Here is a 21,148-nt window from a genome sequence, read left to right as displayed (position 1 = left end):
GATTTTTAATTCCATCCCAGTAACATAGGTCTAGAAGTAAGTCAGCAAGCCAGATGGAAAAAGCTGCTTTTAATAGCTATGGGACTGTGGAAGTTTTTTTCTTCTGTTCCCTAGGAAATATGTACATAGGAATATTAGTGTTTTCTTGGACTGCACTTTTCTTTTACATTAAAACTTTGATTAATGAGAATTAGGGGAGATTGCACTATTACGGTTAATTGAATTTTGGTTATCTGAGGAATAATTAGTAGAACTTCGTATTGCTCTGTTCCTTATTGTTGAAAATCTTCCTGATCTCTGTCAATACCCTTTCTTGCTTTAGTAATTAAATACTTGTTTGTTTCCACTATTTGTCTGTGAGAGAACCATGTCTAAATTATATATACCCCCCCCCCAAAAAAAATGCCCTCGGGCTTCCCTGGTGGCACAGTGGTTGAGAGTCCGCCTGCCGATGCAGGGGACACGGGTTCGTGCCCCGGTCTGGGAGGATCCCACATGCCACGGAGTGGCTGGGCCCGTGAGCCATGGCCGCTGAGCCTGCGCGTCTGGAGGCTGTGCTCTGCAACGGGAGAGGCCACAACAGTGGGAGGCCCGCGTACCGCAAAAAGTAAAATAAAATAAAATAAATTATATATCCCAGTCCCTCGCACAGGAAGGTCAGACACAAAATTAAGTGCATAGTAAATACTTTTTAAACACTTTGGTTGTTGAAAATAACCTAGTCTTTCTTTGTTTTGGATTTGGCATGCAGTATACTGACTTTTTTCTCAGTAAGCTGAGCTTTTACCATTATGTTGTTTCAGGTACATGTATAAAAGTTTGGATAACATATATCAGTTAAAAAAAGACATTAGAGCCACGAAAGGCCCCGAATAGCCAACAGTATGGTACTGGCCCTAAAAACAGGCACACAGATGAATGGAACAGAATAGAGAGTCCAGAAATAAACCCATGCTCAGATGGTCAATTAATCTATGATAAAGGAGACAAGAATATACAATGAGGAAAAGACAGTCTCCTCAATAAATGATATTGGGAAAACTGGACAGCTACATGCAAAAGAATGAAACTGGACCACTTTGTTACACCATATTCAAAAATAAACTCAAAATGTGTTAAAGACTTAAATGCAAGACCTGAAATCATAAAACTCCTAGAAGAAAATATAGGCAGTAACCTCTTTGACATTGGTCTTAGCATTTTTTTTTTTTGGTTATTCCTCCTCAGCAACATGGATGGACCTGGAAGGTGTTAATGCTAAGTGAAATAAGTCAAACTGAGAAAATACTGAATGATTTCACTTACATATGGAGTCTAAAAAACAAAACAAAATAGAAACAGACTCGTAGATACAGAGAACAAACTGGTGGTAGCCAGAGGGAAGATGGGGTGGGGACACAGACAAAATAGGTGAAGAAGATGAAGAGATACAACTTTGTGTGGTTACAGATAATGTATGGTTATTGTGGTGATAATTTCATAATGTATAAAAATATCAAATCACTATATTGTACACCTGAAACAAATATATTATTAATGCAATTTTAAGTAAATAAATAAAGCAAACAATAAAGAAATGTTAGTATATAATAATTTTGAATGTTATTTTTACATTGTAAATACAGTTACTATAATGGAATGTTTTTAATTAAAAATTTAAGGATTCCATGCTTTGATAGATTGGCTTGCTTTAGGCAGGTATAAAACTTAAGGTCATGAGGTTCATACATCTGTGGCTAACGTAGTTTTCTTCCCTTCCCTTCTCCTCCCCATCTAGTACATATACTTTTTAAAGCATACTTTATATTTACAGAGTTTCTTTGTTTTTTATGGTCTGTTGCTAGAGAGAAAGTTAATTCTCTGAAACAGTTTTTGGTTTATTTATAGATTGGTCAAAGAAAAAATGATGTATGAGAAAGAAGCAAAACAACAAGAAGAAAAGATTGAAAAAATGAAAGCTGAAGATGGTGAAAATTATGCTATTAAAAAGCAGGTAAAATTATATCTTAAATAATAACAGCTAACATTTACAGAATACCATATTAACAATGGATTAACAGCCCTCTGAGAAGGTCCTACTAAAGGTCCTATTAAAATCTCCATTTAAAAATAAGGAAAGTTGCCATCTAAAAATAAGGAAACTGGGGGCTTCCCTGGTGGTGTAGTGGTTGAGAGTCTGCCTGCCGAAACAGGGGACATGGGTTTGTGCCCCGGTCCAGGAGGATCCCACATGCCGCGGAGCGGCTGGGGCCGTGAGCCATGGCCACTGAGCCTGCGCGTCCGGAGCCTGTGCTCCGCAACGGGAGAGGCCACAACAGTGAGAGGCCCGCGTACCGCAAAAAAATAAATAAATAAAAATAAGGAAACTGAAACACAGGTTAAATAACTTGCCCATGGTCACACAACTCCTAAGTGTCATACCTGGGATTTGAACACGGGCATTCTGGCTCTGGAATTTGTGCTCTTAGCCATTAAGCAGTACTGCCTCTCCAGTTTTAAGTATTAAATATAAAATGGCCTAGTCTTATAATTAAATATATTTACAGATATTTTTCCTAAACTGATATGAAGACCACCAAAATTACACACACACACACACACACATACACATTATGCATTTCAATGACTACTTCTGATTATCCTCATGACGAGTTTCAGTCTCCTTAGCACTGTATACACGGCTCTTCTTAATTTTGGTACCTCCTTATCATTCCAGCCTCATCTTTTGCCAGTCCCTATCTGGACCTCTTAGGTCCTGCCTTTTAGTTTCCTGAACAAGCCCTTTCTCCTTTACCTCTGAGATATTGCATATGTCTGGGATATTCTTCCTACTGGTCCTACTTACCCTCTCCTTATTAATTCCTACTTATTCTTTAAACCTCCTCTACACTCCACCCTAACACTGAGTTAGGTGCCCCTCCTCTGTGGTTTCATAACACTTCCTTTATTCTCATCATAACATCTAATTTATATTCACTCCTGGTTGACACTTGTTTTGTAATTGCTTGAGAAAATAGAGGCTGTCAAGGGAACTTATATTCCCACCACAAAATCTATCAATCTACCTGCACCTGTACCCATACTACCCACCTTCCTTCCTGTTAGAGTGGATTATGTGCCTCAGCCCTTGTTACAACCATCAGTGACATTGTTATCACTTCTTTCTTACATAACCTCTACAGCATTTGACACTCTCCTTGGAATGCTCTTTTATGTTGGCATCTTTGATAGAATGGTCGCCAGGTTTCACTGCCATTTTTTCTCAGTCTGCTTTGCTGAAACTCCCTCTCCCAGCTTGCTGTCTCTCTCCCATCTCTCTCTATGTGTCTCTTTATCTCTCTATCTTTAAAAAAAATTTTTTTAACCTTAAGAGTTCTGGCTACAATTCCTCTCTAGGTAATCTCATACCATCCTTTAACTTTAAGTACCATCTTTATGCCCATTCATTTGTCTGCACAGAACATATTAATTGAACCCCTGGCTACTTGCCAAATACTGTTCCAGGCACTCTTTTAGACATGGCATTAAAAGCAACAACAAAACAGAAAAACCCAGGATTCCTGCTAAGTTAACATTCATTCTGGTGCCAATATCTCCCCAATTTCTATCTCTGGGCCCAGCCACTCCAATATATATCAGTATATTCAACTGATCACCAATTTGACATATCCCTTGTGTGTTCAAGACAAGAATCTTGGTCTTCCCTCAACCCAGCTCACCTCCCTGAAACAAGAAGCTAGTCCTTCTCTTGTTTCCCCCCTCTCAATAAATGGTACGTCTACTTATTCAGATACCCAAACCAAAACTTAGGGGTCTTCTCTTTATCACCAAGTCCTCTTTCTTTTTCTTTACATTTCTTTCTCTACTGCCACTATCTTAGTCCAGTCCCCTATCACTTCATGCCTGTACTACTGCAAAAGCCTCCTGGTTGATATCCTCTTTGTCTCTTGATAACCCTCCATTCCTTTCATACCACAGTAGCCAGGTTGATCTCTTTAAAAGGTACATCAGATTACTTATCCCTTTACTTAAAATCCAGTGTCCAGTGCATTTGGAATAAAATCCAGATGACACTAAGTAAAAGGAGAATATAAAAGAACTTATACAGATTATATCTCAAGACTTATTTTTTAAATCAGCTTTATGAACTCACAGTGGTTTTCATCATATAAATTACGTTACAGATGGTAATGCACACTTAACCCAGACTTTAATTAAGTAAAATTAATCACTTAAAGTGGATTTTTCTTTCTTTTTTTTTTCGCGGTACTCGGGCCTCTCACTGCTGCGGCCTTTCCCGTTGTGGAGCACAGGTTCCGGACACGCAGGCTCAGCGGCCATGGCTCACGGGCCCAGCCGCTCTGCGGCATGTGGGATCCTCCCAGACTGGGGCACGAACCCGCGTTCCCTGCATCAGCAGGCGGACTCTCAACCACTACGCCACCAGGGAAGCCCTAAAGTGGATTTTTCTGTAGGTAGTTGCTTTCTGTTGTGCACAAGGAATGCAGTGGCACTTGAAATGTCTCCTTCTTCAGGTTATACAAGAAGAGAACTTTCTTATTTTCTTGAGCTTCCAGGAGAGCCTCCCTTCCTCTATGTATGATCTAACAAAGGACATTCGTGTGTCAGATATTCTTAAATTGAGAGAAGATTTGTAAATAGGTGTGCAGATATAGTACGTCCCCCAAAATGTTGACTTTTGTAAACTAACTGCCCTTCATAAGGATTTACATATGGAATGTAACTTTTTGATTCTTAACTTTATGTTAAATGCTTTTTTAATATATACTTCCATAAATATTCATATCATTTTTGTATCTCTCTCACTTCAAGGTACTCTATTTTTTTCCCACATTTAGTGAGAAACATTATAACGTAGTGTATCACTTATTTCACATAGGTCCTTCTTAGACCCCATCTGGTTTATTTTCCCACTTGTGTAGTTAGTGACCTTGTTTAGTTTTTTCTTTGCCTTTTTCTTTTCATCACCAATAATGTATTTTAAAATAGTCCTATAGCTAGAATATGAGTTGTAAGTTACTTGGAATGGGGAATGTGTTTCCTTTCTAAATAAAATTCTACAAATAATGTAACAGATTATCACAGAATCTGTTTTATTTCATTTGTATTTATATATTGATTATCTTTCAGTAAAATTACTACTTGATAGGTAAGGATTAACTCTTTATTGAATCCTGTGTTCTAATTGTTACTTAAAGATATTAGCCACTCACATATATATGGAATCTAAAAAAAAAAAAATAGTTCTGAAGAACCTAGGGGTAGGACAGGAGTAAAGACGCAGACGTAGAGAATGGACTTGAGGACATGGGGGTGGGGGGGAGGGTAAGCAGGGAAGAAGTGAGAGAGTGGCATGGACATATATACACTACCAAATGTAAAATAGATAGCTAGTGGAAGCAACCACAGGGACATCAGCTCAGTGCTTTGTGACCACCTAGAGGGGTGGGATGGGGAGGGTGGGAGGGAGGGAGACGCAAGAGGGAGGGGATATGGGGATATATGTATAGATGATTCACTTTGTTGTACAGCAGAAACTAACACACCATTGTAAAGCAATTATACTCCAATAAAGATGTTAAAAAATAAAAAAATTTTTAAAAATAAAGATATTAGCCACTTACTGGTTATATCATTGACTACATATGCAGATGTAAAAGGGGAAAAATTTTGTTCAAAAACCCTCTCTAAACTCAACCATGTTAAAATTCTTTTGTCACAGTGGTCATGGTTTATAACATGATTTTCTAGATTCATAGTCAGCCTAGTACTTAAATTCAAGAATACCAACCCATATCTAATTACAGAACAATAAATTGTTTTGTTTTCTGATATTCTGAACCTGCAGTGTATACAGTTTTCAGTTGCAGTTTTGTTTCAGGGTCTCATGAAACCTTGTCTTTAGCCCAGCCTACATGCTTTTCTCAATTCCTTTTCCTGGCTTAGCTTTGCGGTGGCCAGCCTTACATGTTTTTTCTTATGTGCAAGGGAGTTGCATTGCCAGAAGCACTGCTCTTTTCCTAATTGCCTACTACTGTAAGGTCAGGAATTGTTTCATGACATTTGCTGATGCCCCTCGTAAAAAATATGGAAGCCAAGTGCCAGATTTTGTGGGTTCTCTACTCTTCTCCCTGTATTTCCTCCTCTTCTGAGCTAAATGCCACCCCCAGTCACTGTACACTACCTTGACTTTTCTCTCACTTGGTTCCATTTTGCTCTGGCTTTCCTAGATCTTCTGAATGAGCCCTAATATTTTATAACATACACATACAATGCTGTCTCTTGGTCCCTGTCAAACTTCTTACCTGAAATTGATTGCCAAAATTGTTCTCTCTTGCACTGGGCTTAATTTTTGTTGTTTTAAAATAAATAACTAGGCAGAAGTTTCAGGACCCTAATAAGCCAAAATACCAGTCAAAGTGTTATTCTATAACACAGCATTCAAATGTTGACTCGATATTGATTTTAGCCTTCTGCTTATGATATTCCTCTTTTCCTCCAATATCCTCATCCCCCGATTAGGGATGATTACAGAGGATTTTGCCCTCAACTGGTGAAGGTATTCTCGTCTTTTTTTGTTTTTTTTTTTAAAGCCTATTCTGGAGCAGAAATGATTGGTAATAATGACAATCAAACATATTTCAGTTATTTTACATAAGCCATGATGCATCTCTTACCTTCCAGAAGTAATATTAAAGGACAAACTGGTTCAATTTTCAACAAAGATTTCTCACAAAAACCTTACATTTATTACTAATTGCAGTATTGTGAAATTTTGCACCACATTTTTTGTGATTTACTTGAAACATGAGTTAACGTTCACAATTTGATATTTCTTTTTCCTAAAACTGAAGGGGCAATTTTTTCATTAAATATATGGAAAATAATAGGAGGTTTCAGTCTACAAAGAGGAATTTGACCAAGGGTCTCTTACAAGGCTGCAAGAAACACCAGAGTTTTTTAATCAATAACTAAAATTTTATTGTATCTTGGTACATATAATCAGGTTTATAAATGGTGTTCTATTTATACACTTGCTTTTTTTGTTTTTTGTTACAGACTCACAGGGAGTTGCAAAAAATTTTCAGGGAAGTCTCATATACCCTTTACCATTCCTTTTACAATGTAGCATCTTGCATAATTATATTACAGTATCCAAACCATGAAACTGACATTGGTACACCACAGAGCTTATTTACATTTCACTAGTTATACATGTACTCATTGTGTGTGTGTATAATTCTATGCAATTCCATTGCATGTGTAGCATGTGTAACTACTACACGATCATGATGGAGAACCATTCCATCACAAGACTGCCTTTTGCTATCTCTTTATAGCCCCTGTCCTCTCCACCCCTTAAATCCTAAATAATTAACACTCTTTAAAGAATGTTATATAGCATGGAATGGAATCACACAGTATGTAACCTTTTGAAATTGACTTTTTCCACTTAATAATTTCTTGAGGTCCATCAAGGTCATTGAGTGTATCAATAATTTGTTCCTTACTATTGCTGAGTAGTGTTCCATGGGATGAATGTACCACATTTTAACCATCGAAAGACACTTGGATTGTTTCCAGGTTTTGGTTGATACAAAAAAAGCTGTTATGAACGTTCATATTCAATTTTTACATGAACATAAGTTTTCATTTTCTGGGATAAATGCCCAAGCAATTGCTGGGTCATATTAGTACATTTTTTGTTTTAAAAGAAACTACCAAACTCTTTTCGAGTGGCTGTACCATTTTACATTCCTACCAATGATGTTTGAATGGTTTGACTTCTCCACATCCTCACCAGCATTTGGTGTTATCACTGTTTTTAATTTTAGCATTTAGCCATCACCTACATGATAAGTGTGTAGTGATAGCTGATTGTGCTTTTAATTTGGATTTCCCTAATAGCTAATAGTGTTGAACATCTCATTTGCTTATTGCCCGTCTGTATATCCTCTTCAGTGAAATGTCTGTTCATGTCTTCTGCCCAGTTTCTAAATAGATACTTTATTTTTTTACTTTTTGAATTTTGAGAATTTTTAATATTTTCTAGATAAACGCCCTTTGTTGGATATGTGGTTTGCAAATATTTCCTTTTAGTCTCTAATTTGTCTTTTTACCCTCTTAACACAATCTTTTACTGAGCAACAGTTTTTAACTTTGAGAACACCTTATTTACAGCTAATGCTTCCTTTTGTGAATCATACTTTTGACCTCAAGTCTAAGGCCTCCTTGCCTAGACCTAGGTCCTGAAGATTTTCTCTTTTTTTCTAAAAGTTGTATGGTTTTATGTCTTACATTCAAGGCTTTGATTGATTTTGAGTTAATTTTTATGTAAGGTATGAGGTTTAATTAAAGGTTCATCTTTTTGCCTATGAGTGCCCAGTTGTTCCAGCAGCATTTGTTGAAAAGGTTATCCTTCCTCCATTGAAATGCTTTCATACCTTTGTCAGAAACCTGTTGGACTTATTTGTGTGGGTCTATTTTGGGGTTCCGTTCTGGTCCATTAATGTGTCTAACCCTTTACCAGTACCACACTATCTTGATTACTATAGCTGTATAGTGAACCTTAACACGGAAGACTGAGCCCTCTCAGTTGCTTTGCTTTTCTTTCAGAATTGTTTTACCTATTCTAGTTTCTTGGCTTTTCCATAAAAATTTTAAAATAAGCTTTTCTGTATCTGTAAAACACTTTGCTAAGATTTTGATAGAAATTGCATTAAACGTATATAGATCAACTTGGGGAGATTTGATATCTTTACCACGTTGAGTATTCCAATCAGTGAACATGGTAAGTCTCTCCAGTTTATTTAGGTCTGACTTTCATAAGTATTTTGTAATTTTCAGCATACAGATCCTGTACATGTTTTGTTAGATTTAAACCTAAATATTTCATTTTCTTTGAAGCTATTGTAAATGGTATTGTTTTTAGTTTCAGTTTCCCATGCTGTATTTGTTGTTAGGTATAAAAGTGCAGTCAATTTTTTGTGTGTGGATCTTACAACCTGTGACCTTGCTGACCTCGCATATGAGTTCTGGGAGTTTTTGGTAGATTCCTTCTGATTTTCTACATAGACAGTCATGTCATTTGCAAGTCATTTGCAAATAAGAACAGTTTTATTTCTTTTAAATCTGTATGTCTTTTATTTCTTTTCTTGCTTTGTTGCACTGGCTGGAACTTAAAGTGCTATGTTGAATAGGAATGGTCAGAGTGGACATCCTTACCTTGTTCCCAGTCTTAGGGAGATAGTTTTTTATCATTACATAAATATTAGCTGTAGGGGTTTTGTAGGTGGTCTTTTTCAAGTTGAGGAAATTCTTCTCTATTCACAGTTTTGCTGAGTATTTTTGTCATGAATAGGTGTTGGATTTTGTCAAATGCTTCTTCTGTGTCATTTCGTAAGATCACATGATTTTTCTTCTTTGGCCTGTTGATACTGTGAATTACATGGATTAATTTTCAAATATCGAACCAGCCTTGATTGTGTTATATAATTCTCTTTTTTTTTAACATCTTTATTGGAGTATAATTGCTTTGCAATGGTGTGTTAGTTTCTGCATTATAACAAAGTGAATCAGCTATATATATACATATATCCCCATATCCCCTCCCTCTTGCGTCTCCCTCCCACCCTCCCTATCCCACCCCTCTAGGTGGTCACAAAGCACCAGCTGATCTCCCTGTGCTATGCAGCTGCTTCCTACTAGCTATCTATTTTACATTTGGTAGTGTATATATGTCCATGTCACTCTCTCACTTCGTCCCAGCTTACCCTTCCACCTCCCTGTGTTCTCAAGTCCATTCTCTACATCTGCATCTTTATTCCTGTCCTGCCCTTAGGTTCTTCAGAACCACTTTTTTTTTAGATTCCATATATATATGTTAGCATACGGTATTTGTTTTTCTCTTTCTGACTTACTTCACTCTGTATGACAGACTCTACATCCATCCACCTCGCTACAAATAACTCAGTTTTGTTTCTTTTTATGGCTGAGTAATATTCCGTTGTATATATGTGCCACATCTTCTTTATCCATTCATCTGTAGATGGACATTTAGGTTGCTTCCATGTCCTGGCTATTGTAAATAGAGCTGCAATGAATATTGTGGTACATGACTCTTTTTTTTTTTTTTTTTTTTGCGGTACATGGGCCACTCACTGCTGTGGCCTCTCCCACTGCGGAGCACAGGCCCAGTGGCCATGGCTCACGGGCCCAGCCGCTCCACGGCACGTGGGATCCTCCCAGACCGGGGCATGAACGTGTGCCCCCTGCATCAGCAGGCGGGCTCCCAACCACTGCACCACCAGGGAAGCCTGGTACATGACTCTTTTTGAATTATGGTTTTCACAGGGTATATGCCCAGTAGTGGGATTGCTGGGTCGTATGGCAGTTCTATTTTTAGTTTTTTAAGGAACCTCCGTACTGTTCTCCATAGTGGCTGTATCAATTTACATTCCCAGCAACAGTGCAAGAGAGTTCCCTTTTCTCCACACCCTCTCCAGCATTTATTGTTTGTAGATTTTTTGATGATGGCCATTCTGACCAGTGTGAGGTGATACCTCATTGTAGTTTTGATTTGCATTTCTCTAATGATTAGTGATGTTGAGCATCCTTTAATGTGTTTGTTGGCAATCTATATATCTTCTTTGGAGAAATGTCTATTTAGCTCTTCTGCCTAGTTTTGGATTGGGTTGTTTGTTTTTTTGATACTGAGCTGCATGAGCTGCTTATAAATTTTGGAGATTAATCTTTTGTCAGTTGCTTCATTTGCATATATTTTCTCCCATTCTGAGGGTTGTCTTTTTGTCTTGTTTATGGTTTCCTTTGCTGTGCAAAAGCTTTTAAGTTTCATTAGGTCCCATTTGTTTATTTTTGTTTTTATTTCCATTTCTCTAGGAGGTGGGTCAAAAAAGATCTTGCTGTGATTTATGTCATAGAGTGTTCTGCCTGTGTTTTCCTCTAAGAGTTTTATAGTGTCTGGCGTTACATTTAGGTCTTTAATCCATTTTGACTTTATTTGTATAATTCTCTTAATTGCTGAATTAGATTTGCTAATATTTTGTTGAGGACTTTTACATCTAAGTTTATGGGAGATAATGGTCTGCGGTTTACTTTTTTTTATACTGTATTTGTTAGGTTGGGAAGTGTTCTCTCTTTTTTTTTTCTTGAAAGATTTATGTAAAATTGGTGTTAAGTGTTTAAATATTTGATAAGGTTGTCCAGTGGAAGCATCTGGGCTTGAAGAGTTCTTTTTCAAGAACTTTTTAATTACAGATCCAATTTCTTTAATAATTATAGAACTGTTCAGTTTATCAGTTGCGTTTTGGTGGTTTGTAGTTTTCAAGGAATTGGCCCATTTCTTCTAAGTGGTTGAATTTATGAGCATTATGAACAATATTATAAAATCACTTTCAGTATTTTTTCTCCTTTTGTTGGTTGTGGGGTCTGTGTTGACATTCTGTATTTTGTTACTGATACTGGTGATTTGTGCCTTCTTACTCTGTATTTGTCAGTCTTAACTAGAGGTTTATCAATTGTTTTTCCAAAATAAAGCTCTTCATTTCACTGCTTTTTTTTCCTCTGTTCTTTTCCTGTTTTTAATTTCATTGATTTCTGATTGTGTATTTATTCTTTCCTTTCTTCTGCTTGTTTTAGGTTTCTTTTGTTCTTCTTTTTCTAGGTTCATGAAGGAAAAACTTAGATTTTTAATTTGAGATCTTTCCTCTTTCCTAATCTAAGCAGTTAGTGTTCTCAATTTCCCTCTCAGCCCTGCTTTAGCTGAATCTCACAAAAGTTGACATGTTGTATTTTCATTTTCATTTATCTATGTATTTCTCTGTTCCCTTTGAGACTTCCTTGTTGACCCATCAGTTATTTAGAAGAATGTTTAATTTCTAAGTGTTGAGTCCTGCTATCTTTCTATTATTGATTTCTAATTTTATTCCATTATAGTCAGACATGTTCTGTGTGTTATTTCAATACTTTTAAATTTGTTGAGGTTTTTGTTTGTTTTGTGTTTTGATCCAGGATATAGTGTACTGCAGAGAATGTTTCATGAGTGCTTGAGAAGTGTTTGTATTAATCTTTCATAGGTAGAGTGTTCTGTAAATGTCAGTTAGATCTTTTGGTTGATGGTGTTACTGAGTTCTTTTATATCTTTGCTGATTTCTTTCCTCTAGTACCTCTGTCAGTTGCTAAGAGTGGCGTATTGAAATCCTCAGCTGTATTTGTGGATTTGTTTGTCTCTCCTTTTAGCGTTATCATTTCTTGTTTTATGTATTTTGAAGCTCTTTTGTTTAGTGTGTACACATTTAGGATCACTGTGTTTTCTTAGTGGATTGATCTTTTTTTTTTTTTTTTTTTTTTTTTTGCGGTACGCGGGCCTCTCACTGTTGTGGCCTCTTCCGTTGTGGAGCACAGGCTCCGGACGCGCAGTCTCAGCAGCCATGGCTCATGGACCCAGCCGCTCCGCAGCATGTGGGATCTTCCCGGACTGGGGCATGAACCCGTGTCCCCTGCATCAGCAGGCGGACTCTCAACCACCGCGCCACCAGGGAAGCCCCGGTGGATTGATCATTTTAATATCCCTCTGTGCCCCTCATAATTTTTTTGCTCTTAAGTCTATTTTATCCAATATTAATATAGCCAATACTGCTCTTTTTTTAATGTTTGCATGATGTATTGTTTTTCCATCCTTTTTTTTAAACCTGTATTTCATTATTTTGAAATGAGTTTCTTGTAGACTGGTTTTTAGCTAGTAAATTTAGACCATTCATATTTAAGTAATTATTGATGTGTCAGGGCTTAGAGCCCAGATTATTTTTTAATCATAGAATTCTTCTTACATCCTTAACCATTCATCAGTAACCACAAAACACAAGTCAAATGAATTTCTTTCTTTCTTTTTCTTTTTTTCTTCACGGCATGGTGACTGGGTCCTAAGAGAAGTGTTTCCCAAAAGTGATCAATCCAAGAGGCCCATGTGGAAGCTACAAGGCTTCTTAAGACCCAGCTTCAGGTCTTCAGTCCCAGAATGCCATTTCTGCCACATTCTGTTGGTCACACAGTGCCAGACCAAATTCAGTGTGGGAGGTGACTGCACAAGGGCAGGAATACAAGGCGGTGAGGATCATTGGAAGCTGTCTTGGTTACTGACTGCCACTACCACTAATTCACATGCTAGAGTTGAAATCAGAATCATGGACTGTAACTCACCTGTTAACTAGCTAATCACTTTGGGACTCAACTTTATCATTTGTAGACTGAGGAGGCTGGACTAGATGACCACTTACGTCTCTTCTGACTTTATAATTCTCTATTTCTCAGAGTATCTTTATATCTTTTTTCCCCAGCTTTATTGAGGTATAATTAAAATTGTATATATTTAAGGTATGTAGCTTGATGGTTTGATATACATATACATTGTGAAATAAATATTCACCATGTTCAAGCTACTCAACATATCCATCACCTCACATAGTTACTGTTTTCTTTCTTTCTTTCATCAAATGGATTTCTTAACTTGTTTATTATCACATTACCATTTTGCCACCATGTAAAAGGAAAGACTTAACTATTGTTCCAGTAATCTCTGAACTAATCTAAATCTCAGTTTGATAAACTAATGCAGTTACCATTGGTTCCAGAAGCAGCCAGTATCTAATATTAGAGTGTTTATAGATTATTATAGGTATAGCCAGGCCTGGGTGAATGATCTGGATCACGAAAGAAGCTGGAAACCTTATCCCAGTTGAACAGTACCAAAAGGACTTGACATTGGCTAGATTATTTCACACTTCTTTCTGAAAAAATAAAGATCTGCCAATAAGGCTTTTCCTTTCCGCTGTATGTATGTTTTGATTATTAAAAAAAATTGATCATATTTTAGGTCAGTAGTTTATTCATTGCTATAATGAGCCTTGCTAAGCCTCCCCCAACATCAGTTTTACCTGAATAACTTGCCCCCCAAAAATCATAACTTGTTTTAAAAACAGTAAGATACCAGTAGGACTGCATCCTGTTGTGTTCTCCTGAGTTCCTTGTACCTGCATATCTGTGCCAAGATTCTTACTTAACCTCAGTCCTGTCATAGTAAGCACTAGAATGAACTGACAGTTTATCCAGATATTTTAAACAGAGGCCCCACTCATTCGAATGACTCCTTCCCAAGGGGAACACTTTGAATGATAATACTTTTTTAGTTTATGCAGGTATTTTGAAGGGTGTCTTTACTGTATAATCACACCTTATATACTGTCTTTTTAAATTATTCCTGACAGTTGTAATTCATTGTAGGAAGGTAAAGTATATGATTTATGGCCTTGATTAAGGTGTGGTTTATGGATTCCAAATCATAGTTACCACTGTACTGTATGCCTTTGGCTCCCTGTGGCATGATCTTCTTGAAGCATTGTTAAGTGTTTATTTTCATGTTTATTCTCCTGTATGGATTGGAGGATGAGACCTCTTTTTCGTCTTTATATCCCCCATACTTGGCATCCTGCAAATATATAGTAAGCTTATTGTATGAAATGAGGCTGGTGTATGGGACAGACGGAGCTTTAGCCCTACTTAAGTCAGAGTCCTGTTTTGATAGACTAATTGAGGAGTTTTGCTCTATAATAATGGATAGAACAATAATGACTAGAAATTACTTTGGACATCATTGTTTAAAGTTCATTTCAGTGACAACACTAAAGCTTGCCTAACAAATTTTACAAGTGTACATTTTGGCTTATCATGTGTTTGACCAAATTCTTTATATTCATTTCATCTTGTTTAATTCCTATAAGCTATTTTCAAGTGACGTCCATAGGGGAGGAAATATGAATCGCTTACCCAATGAAACGTCCCTGTCACTGATTTTTCACATGTATTCAAACTAACCAGTTACACAAAAATAAATTAGTGGCAATGATTGAATATTTAGGCATAGGATGAATAGCTGTAAAATAAAGTCATGATCCTGTGTTTGAAATTTTCAACATGTGCCTTATTAGTAAAAGAATTACAAGTTCAGCAATAGATTTCACCTGAGAAAAGAGATGTGGCTAGAGAGCATCCTTGTATATTATAATTTTGATTTTTATTTACATTGTGAACTGTGACAAAACTTTTGGGAAAAGGAAGAGGTAATGGGATTTATTAAAGTTTCTATTAGAATGTAGTATGATTACCATTAAATTATGTCTTTTGTTTTTATGTGAGCTAGGTAATAAAGCTTCTAGGTTAAAGTTTAGATTTTGTACTCATTTAACCAAAGGTGTTTGACCAAACATTACTTTTTGGAAATAAATGTTTTAATGATCACTGTGTTTCTTTCTGAGACTAGTTTAAGGAAATAAAGCTTCCTACTTCCTTAGGAAGTAGACTTATTTGAGGTCTGACATCTGACACTAATGTATTTACCCCTCTTATTGATTGGGTTTCCCAGTCATCTCTTTGATTTTTTTTCTTTTTCTATGATTTGATATGTTACAGTCCTTCTTCAAACGATGGATTTTTAAGTCTAGAAATATCCTCCAAAATAAAGATTCCTGTTTTTAATACTGTAGTGTCTGTCTTCAGGAGGAATAGACAGAAGTAGAAGTTCACATTCAGAGGGGTGCCAGGTTGGTAATTTGGATCAAACTGCATGGGGAGAATAATCTCTCTCCTAAAATGAAGCACAAGGATAAGTAATAACTTTTTATGCATGATAAGCATCAAAAATATGAGCCTGCTGGTCTTTGCTTTTCATTTTTCTTTACCTCTGTCTTTCAGTGAGAACCTCCTGCAGTGTGCACACGATGTGATCAATAACTCAATAACTTTTTTCATGCAGTAATTATCTCCGTGTGATATTATCTGAACACTGTTTTTCCTTATTACTCAAAAGATGCAGGAGATATTTATATAACCAGCTGATCCCATTTTGGATAAAGGTGCTTTGTGACAGCAGGAGAAATAGTTTATTTTAAATAGCCTTTTTAAATAAATGCTCTATGAAAAGCTTTTTGAGTTAATTTTTGCTTAGCATGAGAGGGTGATTACCGCAAAGGTTTAGATGTAAAACTTGTACTTTGTATATTTTACATTATGATAGTCATTCTTTCTAACTTATAATAAACACAATTAAAATTAAAATATTGAACAATTTAACATAACAGTAATTTTTTTCTGATTCCTCTAAATCATTTTATATATTTTCAGAGGTATGAGCTAAATGCGTAAGTTCTACCATTTCTGCATGTCTCACAGAGATTCTCATTATAGGCAGAGATCCTGCAAGAGTCCCGGATGATGATCCCAGATTGCCAGCGCAGGTTGGAAGCTGCATATACTGATCTTCTGCAGTTATTAGTAAGTAATACTTATCTGTCTTATGTTTCAATTTTTTTTCAGTCTAATACACAAAAGGCCAAAATTTTAAATGTTTAACACTGAAAGCTAGTTGGTGACATTTTGTTTACTTGCTCAGTGTACCAGTTTATTTTTAAATAATTAATGGAGTTTAAGTGGTGTTTTAAGTTATACCTCCAGTAAAAGTACTGTGTCTAACGTGTTTATTTATTTAAACTTAATTAATTAAATATATTTGAGTTATCATGGTAGGTATTCATAGTACTAATACTGTCCAGCAATATCTTGAATGATTTGGTTTTCACACATAAAGATCTTTTTTGACACATTAAAGGTGAGTAGTCTGTTTGAAATTTTAAAAGATCCAAATGTTTCAAATGAATTTGGGCTGTTTTAAAAAGGATTTGGAATTCTTTCCAATTCAAACCTAAATCGATTTGAGAGAGTAAAGAAAACCCTGTACAGTAATATTTAGGCAGTCCTCTCATATTAACTTGGAGCTGTATAACACTCTTATCATACTTGCTGGTATAAATGTCTTGTGATACAGTGGCAGAATCATTTTAAAAAGCGTTCTAAGAAAAATGCAAAGTCATCTTTTTTATTTCTTAATAGAGATAAAAGCATAACACTATATACCAGCCGATTATTATTGCTGTTTGATGATAATTTGATGAATTCTATCATTTCCTTTATTAACCTCATTTTATGTTTCTAGTTCTTGAGCTAATATTAATTACCAGCTACATAGCTGTCTCCTGATTCATAGTTTTCCCTATATAACAAAAGTAGTGTGAGGCTTTTTCAGTATGATCATGTATATGTATTCTTGGAAAGAGAGTGAGATTTGTTTTCCCACCAAAATAATATTAGGACTAAATCTGTAGAAAAGCAGAGAGAAATACTTACATTTTACTTTACTTTTGACACAGAACTCATATTTATCTATAGGAACCTTTTAAAGGCAGGAAAACTCTCTTTAAAGCCAAAAATGAAGATATGGTTAAAAGACAGATGAAATAAAAGATAGATGAAAGCAGGAAATAATTACTCTATTAAAATATTACCCAAAACAAAAGCATCATTTGTATTTCCTGAAAACTGAAATGCTTTTTTCTCTCATGAATGTAGTAGCTGAGAAAGTAATAGAAACTGCTTGAAAAAAATATTATTGTCTTTGGATGATATATTTGTGTGTGAGGATATATTCAGCAGCGTCTGTACCCTCGAAGAGCTTATATTTTCTGACAGAGAACAAAGACATAGTTTAGGTGTAATACAGAAGTTTCAGAAATTCTTCCTTGTAGTCTGAATTAAGCAAATCCTCAGTCTTTTTTGCTTTAAAATTTCATATTAAATACATATACACACACTTTATTCCCTCTGCCCTGTAACTTTGTATATATCCATCTTTTATTGCCTTGAATTGCTATCGCTTTATTTATTAAAAAATCAAAATTTGCTATGCACAGTAACTTAGATGATATTATTTCATTTCTCTGTTACTGTTACAATATGTTAGTAAAAGTTTGCTGTGTAAAATACCAAGGAAAGACTCAATCTTTAATTGAGCCTTTTATCAGAAAATGAAAGCTGTCAGGCTGTTTCTTTGTAGTAGTGTATATAATACTCAATACCAAGCAGACAGTTCACTTTTCTGATTCAAAGATTGTACTTAACTTTGGTGTGACACCAGTAGCCGCCTTTGTCATTGTGAGTAGTTGGAGGATTATTTTGGTCTGAATGTCATTATATATGTAACACACTAGTAAATAATTTTTTACTTGTAGTGCGTTACTAATAATAACTCCATTTGTATGGTGATGTGTTGACAAAGTGAGAATGCAGTGTTTTAAAATTTTTTCTGAGGTTTTAATTTAATTACTTAATGCCAGTACCTTTAGATGACCATGTTTTTCACTTATTGTATGAGTATATACAATGAAACAAAACCAAACCTGTTATTTCTTCCCTTACCTGTAATGAAAGAACAGAATTGTTCTTCAGAAATCTGTGGAATTATACTATATTTAGGTGAGGCTTGGCATCCTTTTTGTTTTAATTTTTGAGCTGCTTATGTTGATGGTTTTTAATATTTGAGTAATTAAAGTACTGAAGTTCGAGAAGGATAAACCTAATTTTTATTATATTTAATTTCAGGAGACTGAAAAAGACTTGGGAGAAGCTGAGGAATATAAGGAGGCACGTTTAGTACTGGATTCAGTGAAGTTAGAAGCCTGAAGGTTTTCTATACAGGGTGTTTTTTTGCATTAAGTCCTGGGATCCATTCCACAATTCATTATTTTTGACCACTGCTATGTGTCCAAGTAGTATGAGAATGTGATTCTTTTTATGCAGTGCATGTTTTTCTTTGCCTGATTTAATGTGTCAAATAAATGAGTTCATCTAATAAAATTGCTTCTTTCGTACTTTACAGCGTATTTTAATGAACCTTTTATCATTAAGTCATAGCCATTTTTGACAGAGAATTAAAATCTGTTAGGTCCTATTTAAAGTCTAGATATTTTGCTGCTTAAGCGTGGATTAAGTTAAAAATAGGTTACTTTTTTTTAAGATAAAAATCCAAATTTTGAAATTTTATTCTGAGGAGGATACAACTCCCAGGTAAGAGAGTAAGAACCTCTCTGTGGATACCGCCTTACATATTTATTTCTTCACAGTGAAAGTCCAACATTTCCATCACTATGAACTAATGAGAAACATATAAATCTTTTTACAGAAAGTCAGATTTATACAGAAAAGACCAACCATTTAGATCTTCAAGAATAAGATTCTTATGAACAATAAAGAATTGAATTGTATTTTAAAGGAATAATGGCTGTTGCCAGTGGTATGCTGGGAAATGTTTAGTGGCTTTTCAAAATGGGAAGGGAACCTCTGGTTTGTAGCTTTTGCTGATTTCTATAGTGTAAATACTCCCACTGTGACTGATTTCAAGTGACTAACGTGACATCAGCCAAACAGAGCTGGGGAGATACAAGTCAGCTATAGCATGCACTGGCCATAGCCAAACCTGGATTGTCTTGATTGACAAGAAAAAAGGGTATTGTTGCATCACAAAGCTTTTTCCCAGTACTACTGTAAATCCATAACCTAATCATTTGAGTTTATTTCCCAAAAATAAATGACAACTTTACTTTTCTTATATTTCTAGAAAATGTATATGAGCCTTATGTCACCTACCTAACATGAGCCATGATCTAATGAACCAAACTAGTAATAACAACATTTAAACTTTAAAGCTCATAATTGAAAAAATAAGAGAACTTGAATTTTTGCTGCTATAAAATACATACTTGTAGTATGGTGGGTCTGATTTTGGAAATTGCAGATGATCGCTAGAAACTATAACATTTCTTGAATCTGTCAAAAAGATCAAAGAGAAAAATAATACTATTCTTTCCCAATGTTATTTCTGAAGGCTACTCTGTTTTAAAGCACAGAAAGTATCATTTATAAAATAAAACTTACACATTCAGAAAATTACTTCATCAGAGAATAACATATCTGAAGCATTTCTAAATTGAAATGTCATCATTTAAAAACATATTAAAAGGATAGGGAGGGTGGGAGGGAGACGGAGAAGGGAGGAGATATGGGGATATATGTATATGTATAGCTGATTCAGTTTGTTATATAACAGAAACTAACACACCATTGTAAACCAATTATACTCCAATAAAGATGTTAAAAAAATAAAACATATTACATGCCATTTTTAAAGTATTTGAGGTAGAAGAGGGGACAAATGAAATAAAAATTATAATTACAATGTAAAATTTTATACTAAGGTTCACTATTAGAGATTTGAATACCAGGAGATTTGAACTCTTCAGATTTAGATTATTGTGTGGTTGGTATTAAGAACAGAACAGGTGGGCCTTTTCTGGTTTGGGGCTTATTTTTTTGTTTTTGGCATATTGAGTTTTTAAATATTTTATTATTTTAATGTAAAATGTCTCATTTCATCCTTCTGCCAAATACACAAATATCATATATATTCATAGCAAATGGTTTCCTTATCAGTTAAAACTTGAAGAGAACATATCTCCCTCCTGAGAAGAGTAATACTGAAGGGTAAGTTTTGCAGCCATGACCCAGATCTTGGTTACTGAAAAAATTATTGGCTTGCCAAAACGCCTAATAAAGAAGAAATCAACAAGGTAGATGAAAAGAAATATATCGTTAGAGAATTCCTATCTCAACTACTATAGATTTTATACTGGCTCTCTCCAGGTATTGATGCGAAGCAGCAAGAAGCTTAACATTCTGGGAAGGCTTATTCCTGAGAATTTTGACACATTCCACTTGTTTTTGTGGCCAAGAGGCACATTAAGAACAGTTATAATCAATTTAGCATTAATTTGTTTTTAAGCTTTTATTTAGAACCTTACATTGTGTAACAATAAGTAGAAATTCCCTAAAGTAATGTTGCCCTTTTTCTCCCTGTACCAATACCTGACCCCCATTAACATACAGCAGTTGCTCAATTAACATTTGTAGAATAAGTGAAAAGCAAAAACATGTCTAACTTCTAGAGTGAGACAAAGAATGCTGTGAAGGATTCCATCTCATCACAAACAAAATACATTTAATACAATGCTTTTCAATCTTTTGACCACAAAGCACAATAAGAAACACATTTTTGATTGTGACCCAGTGCATATATATATGGGGGTCCATATATACATAAAATAAAAAGCATCCTTAATATGTACAATTCCTCAGATGTTTTCTGTTCTCTTTCATCTGATCATGACCA

At 35.4% G+C, this 21,148-nt stretch overlaps 1 protein-coding gene across 2 annotated transcripts in view; it reads left to right on the top strand.

Annotated features, from left to right (window-relative positions):
- TBCA (tubulin folding cofactor A) overlaps window positions 1-18,791 on the top strand; it is a 102,044-nt gene extending 83,253 nt beyond the window's left edge. The window contains exons 2-4 of one of the 2 annotated variants that reach the window (XM_065874936.1): window positions 1,888-1,993; window positions 16,279-16,365; window positions 18,526-18,791. In XM_065874936.1, coding sequence (XP_065731008.1) covers window positions 1,888-1,993; window positions 16,279-16,365; window positions 18,526-18,606 — 274 coding nt within the window. In that variant the 3' untranslated portion in view covers window positions 18,607-18,791. The remainder of the gene's footprint in view (window positions 1-1,887; window positions 1,994-16,278; window positions 16,366-18,525) is intronic. The other variant, XM_065874937.1, reaches the window with a different exon arrangement.
- The last annotated feature ends 2,357 nt before the right edge of the window (window positions 18,792-21,148 follow it).

Source organism: Phocoena phocoena, chromosome 3 (genome assembly GCF_963924675.1).
Source record: "Phocoena phocoena chromosome 3, mPhoPho1.1, whole genome shotgun sequence".
NCBI classification, from domain to species: domain Eukaryota; kingdom Metazoa; phylum Chordata; class Mammalia; order Artiodactyla; family Phocoenidae; genus Phocoena; species Phocoena phocoena.
Note: the sequence above shows the minus strand (reverse complement) of the source record. Positions and strands in the feature narration are given on the sequence as shown.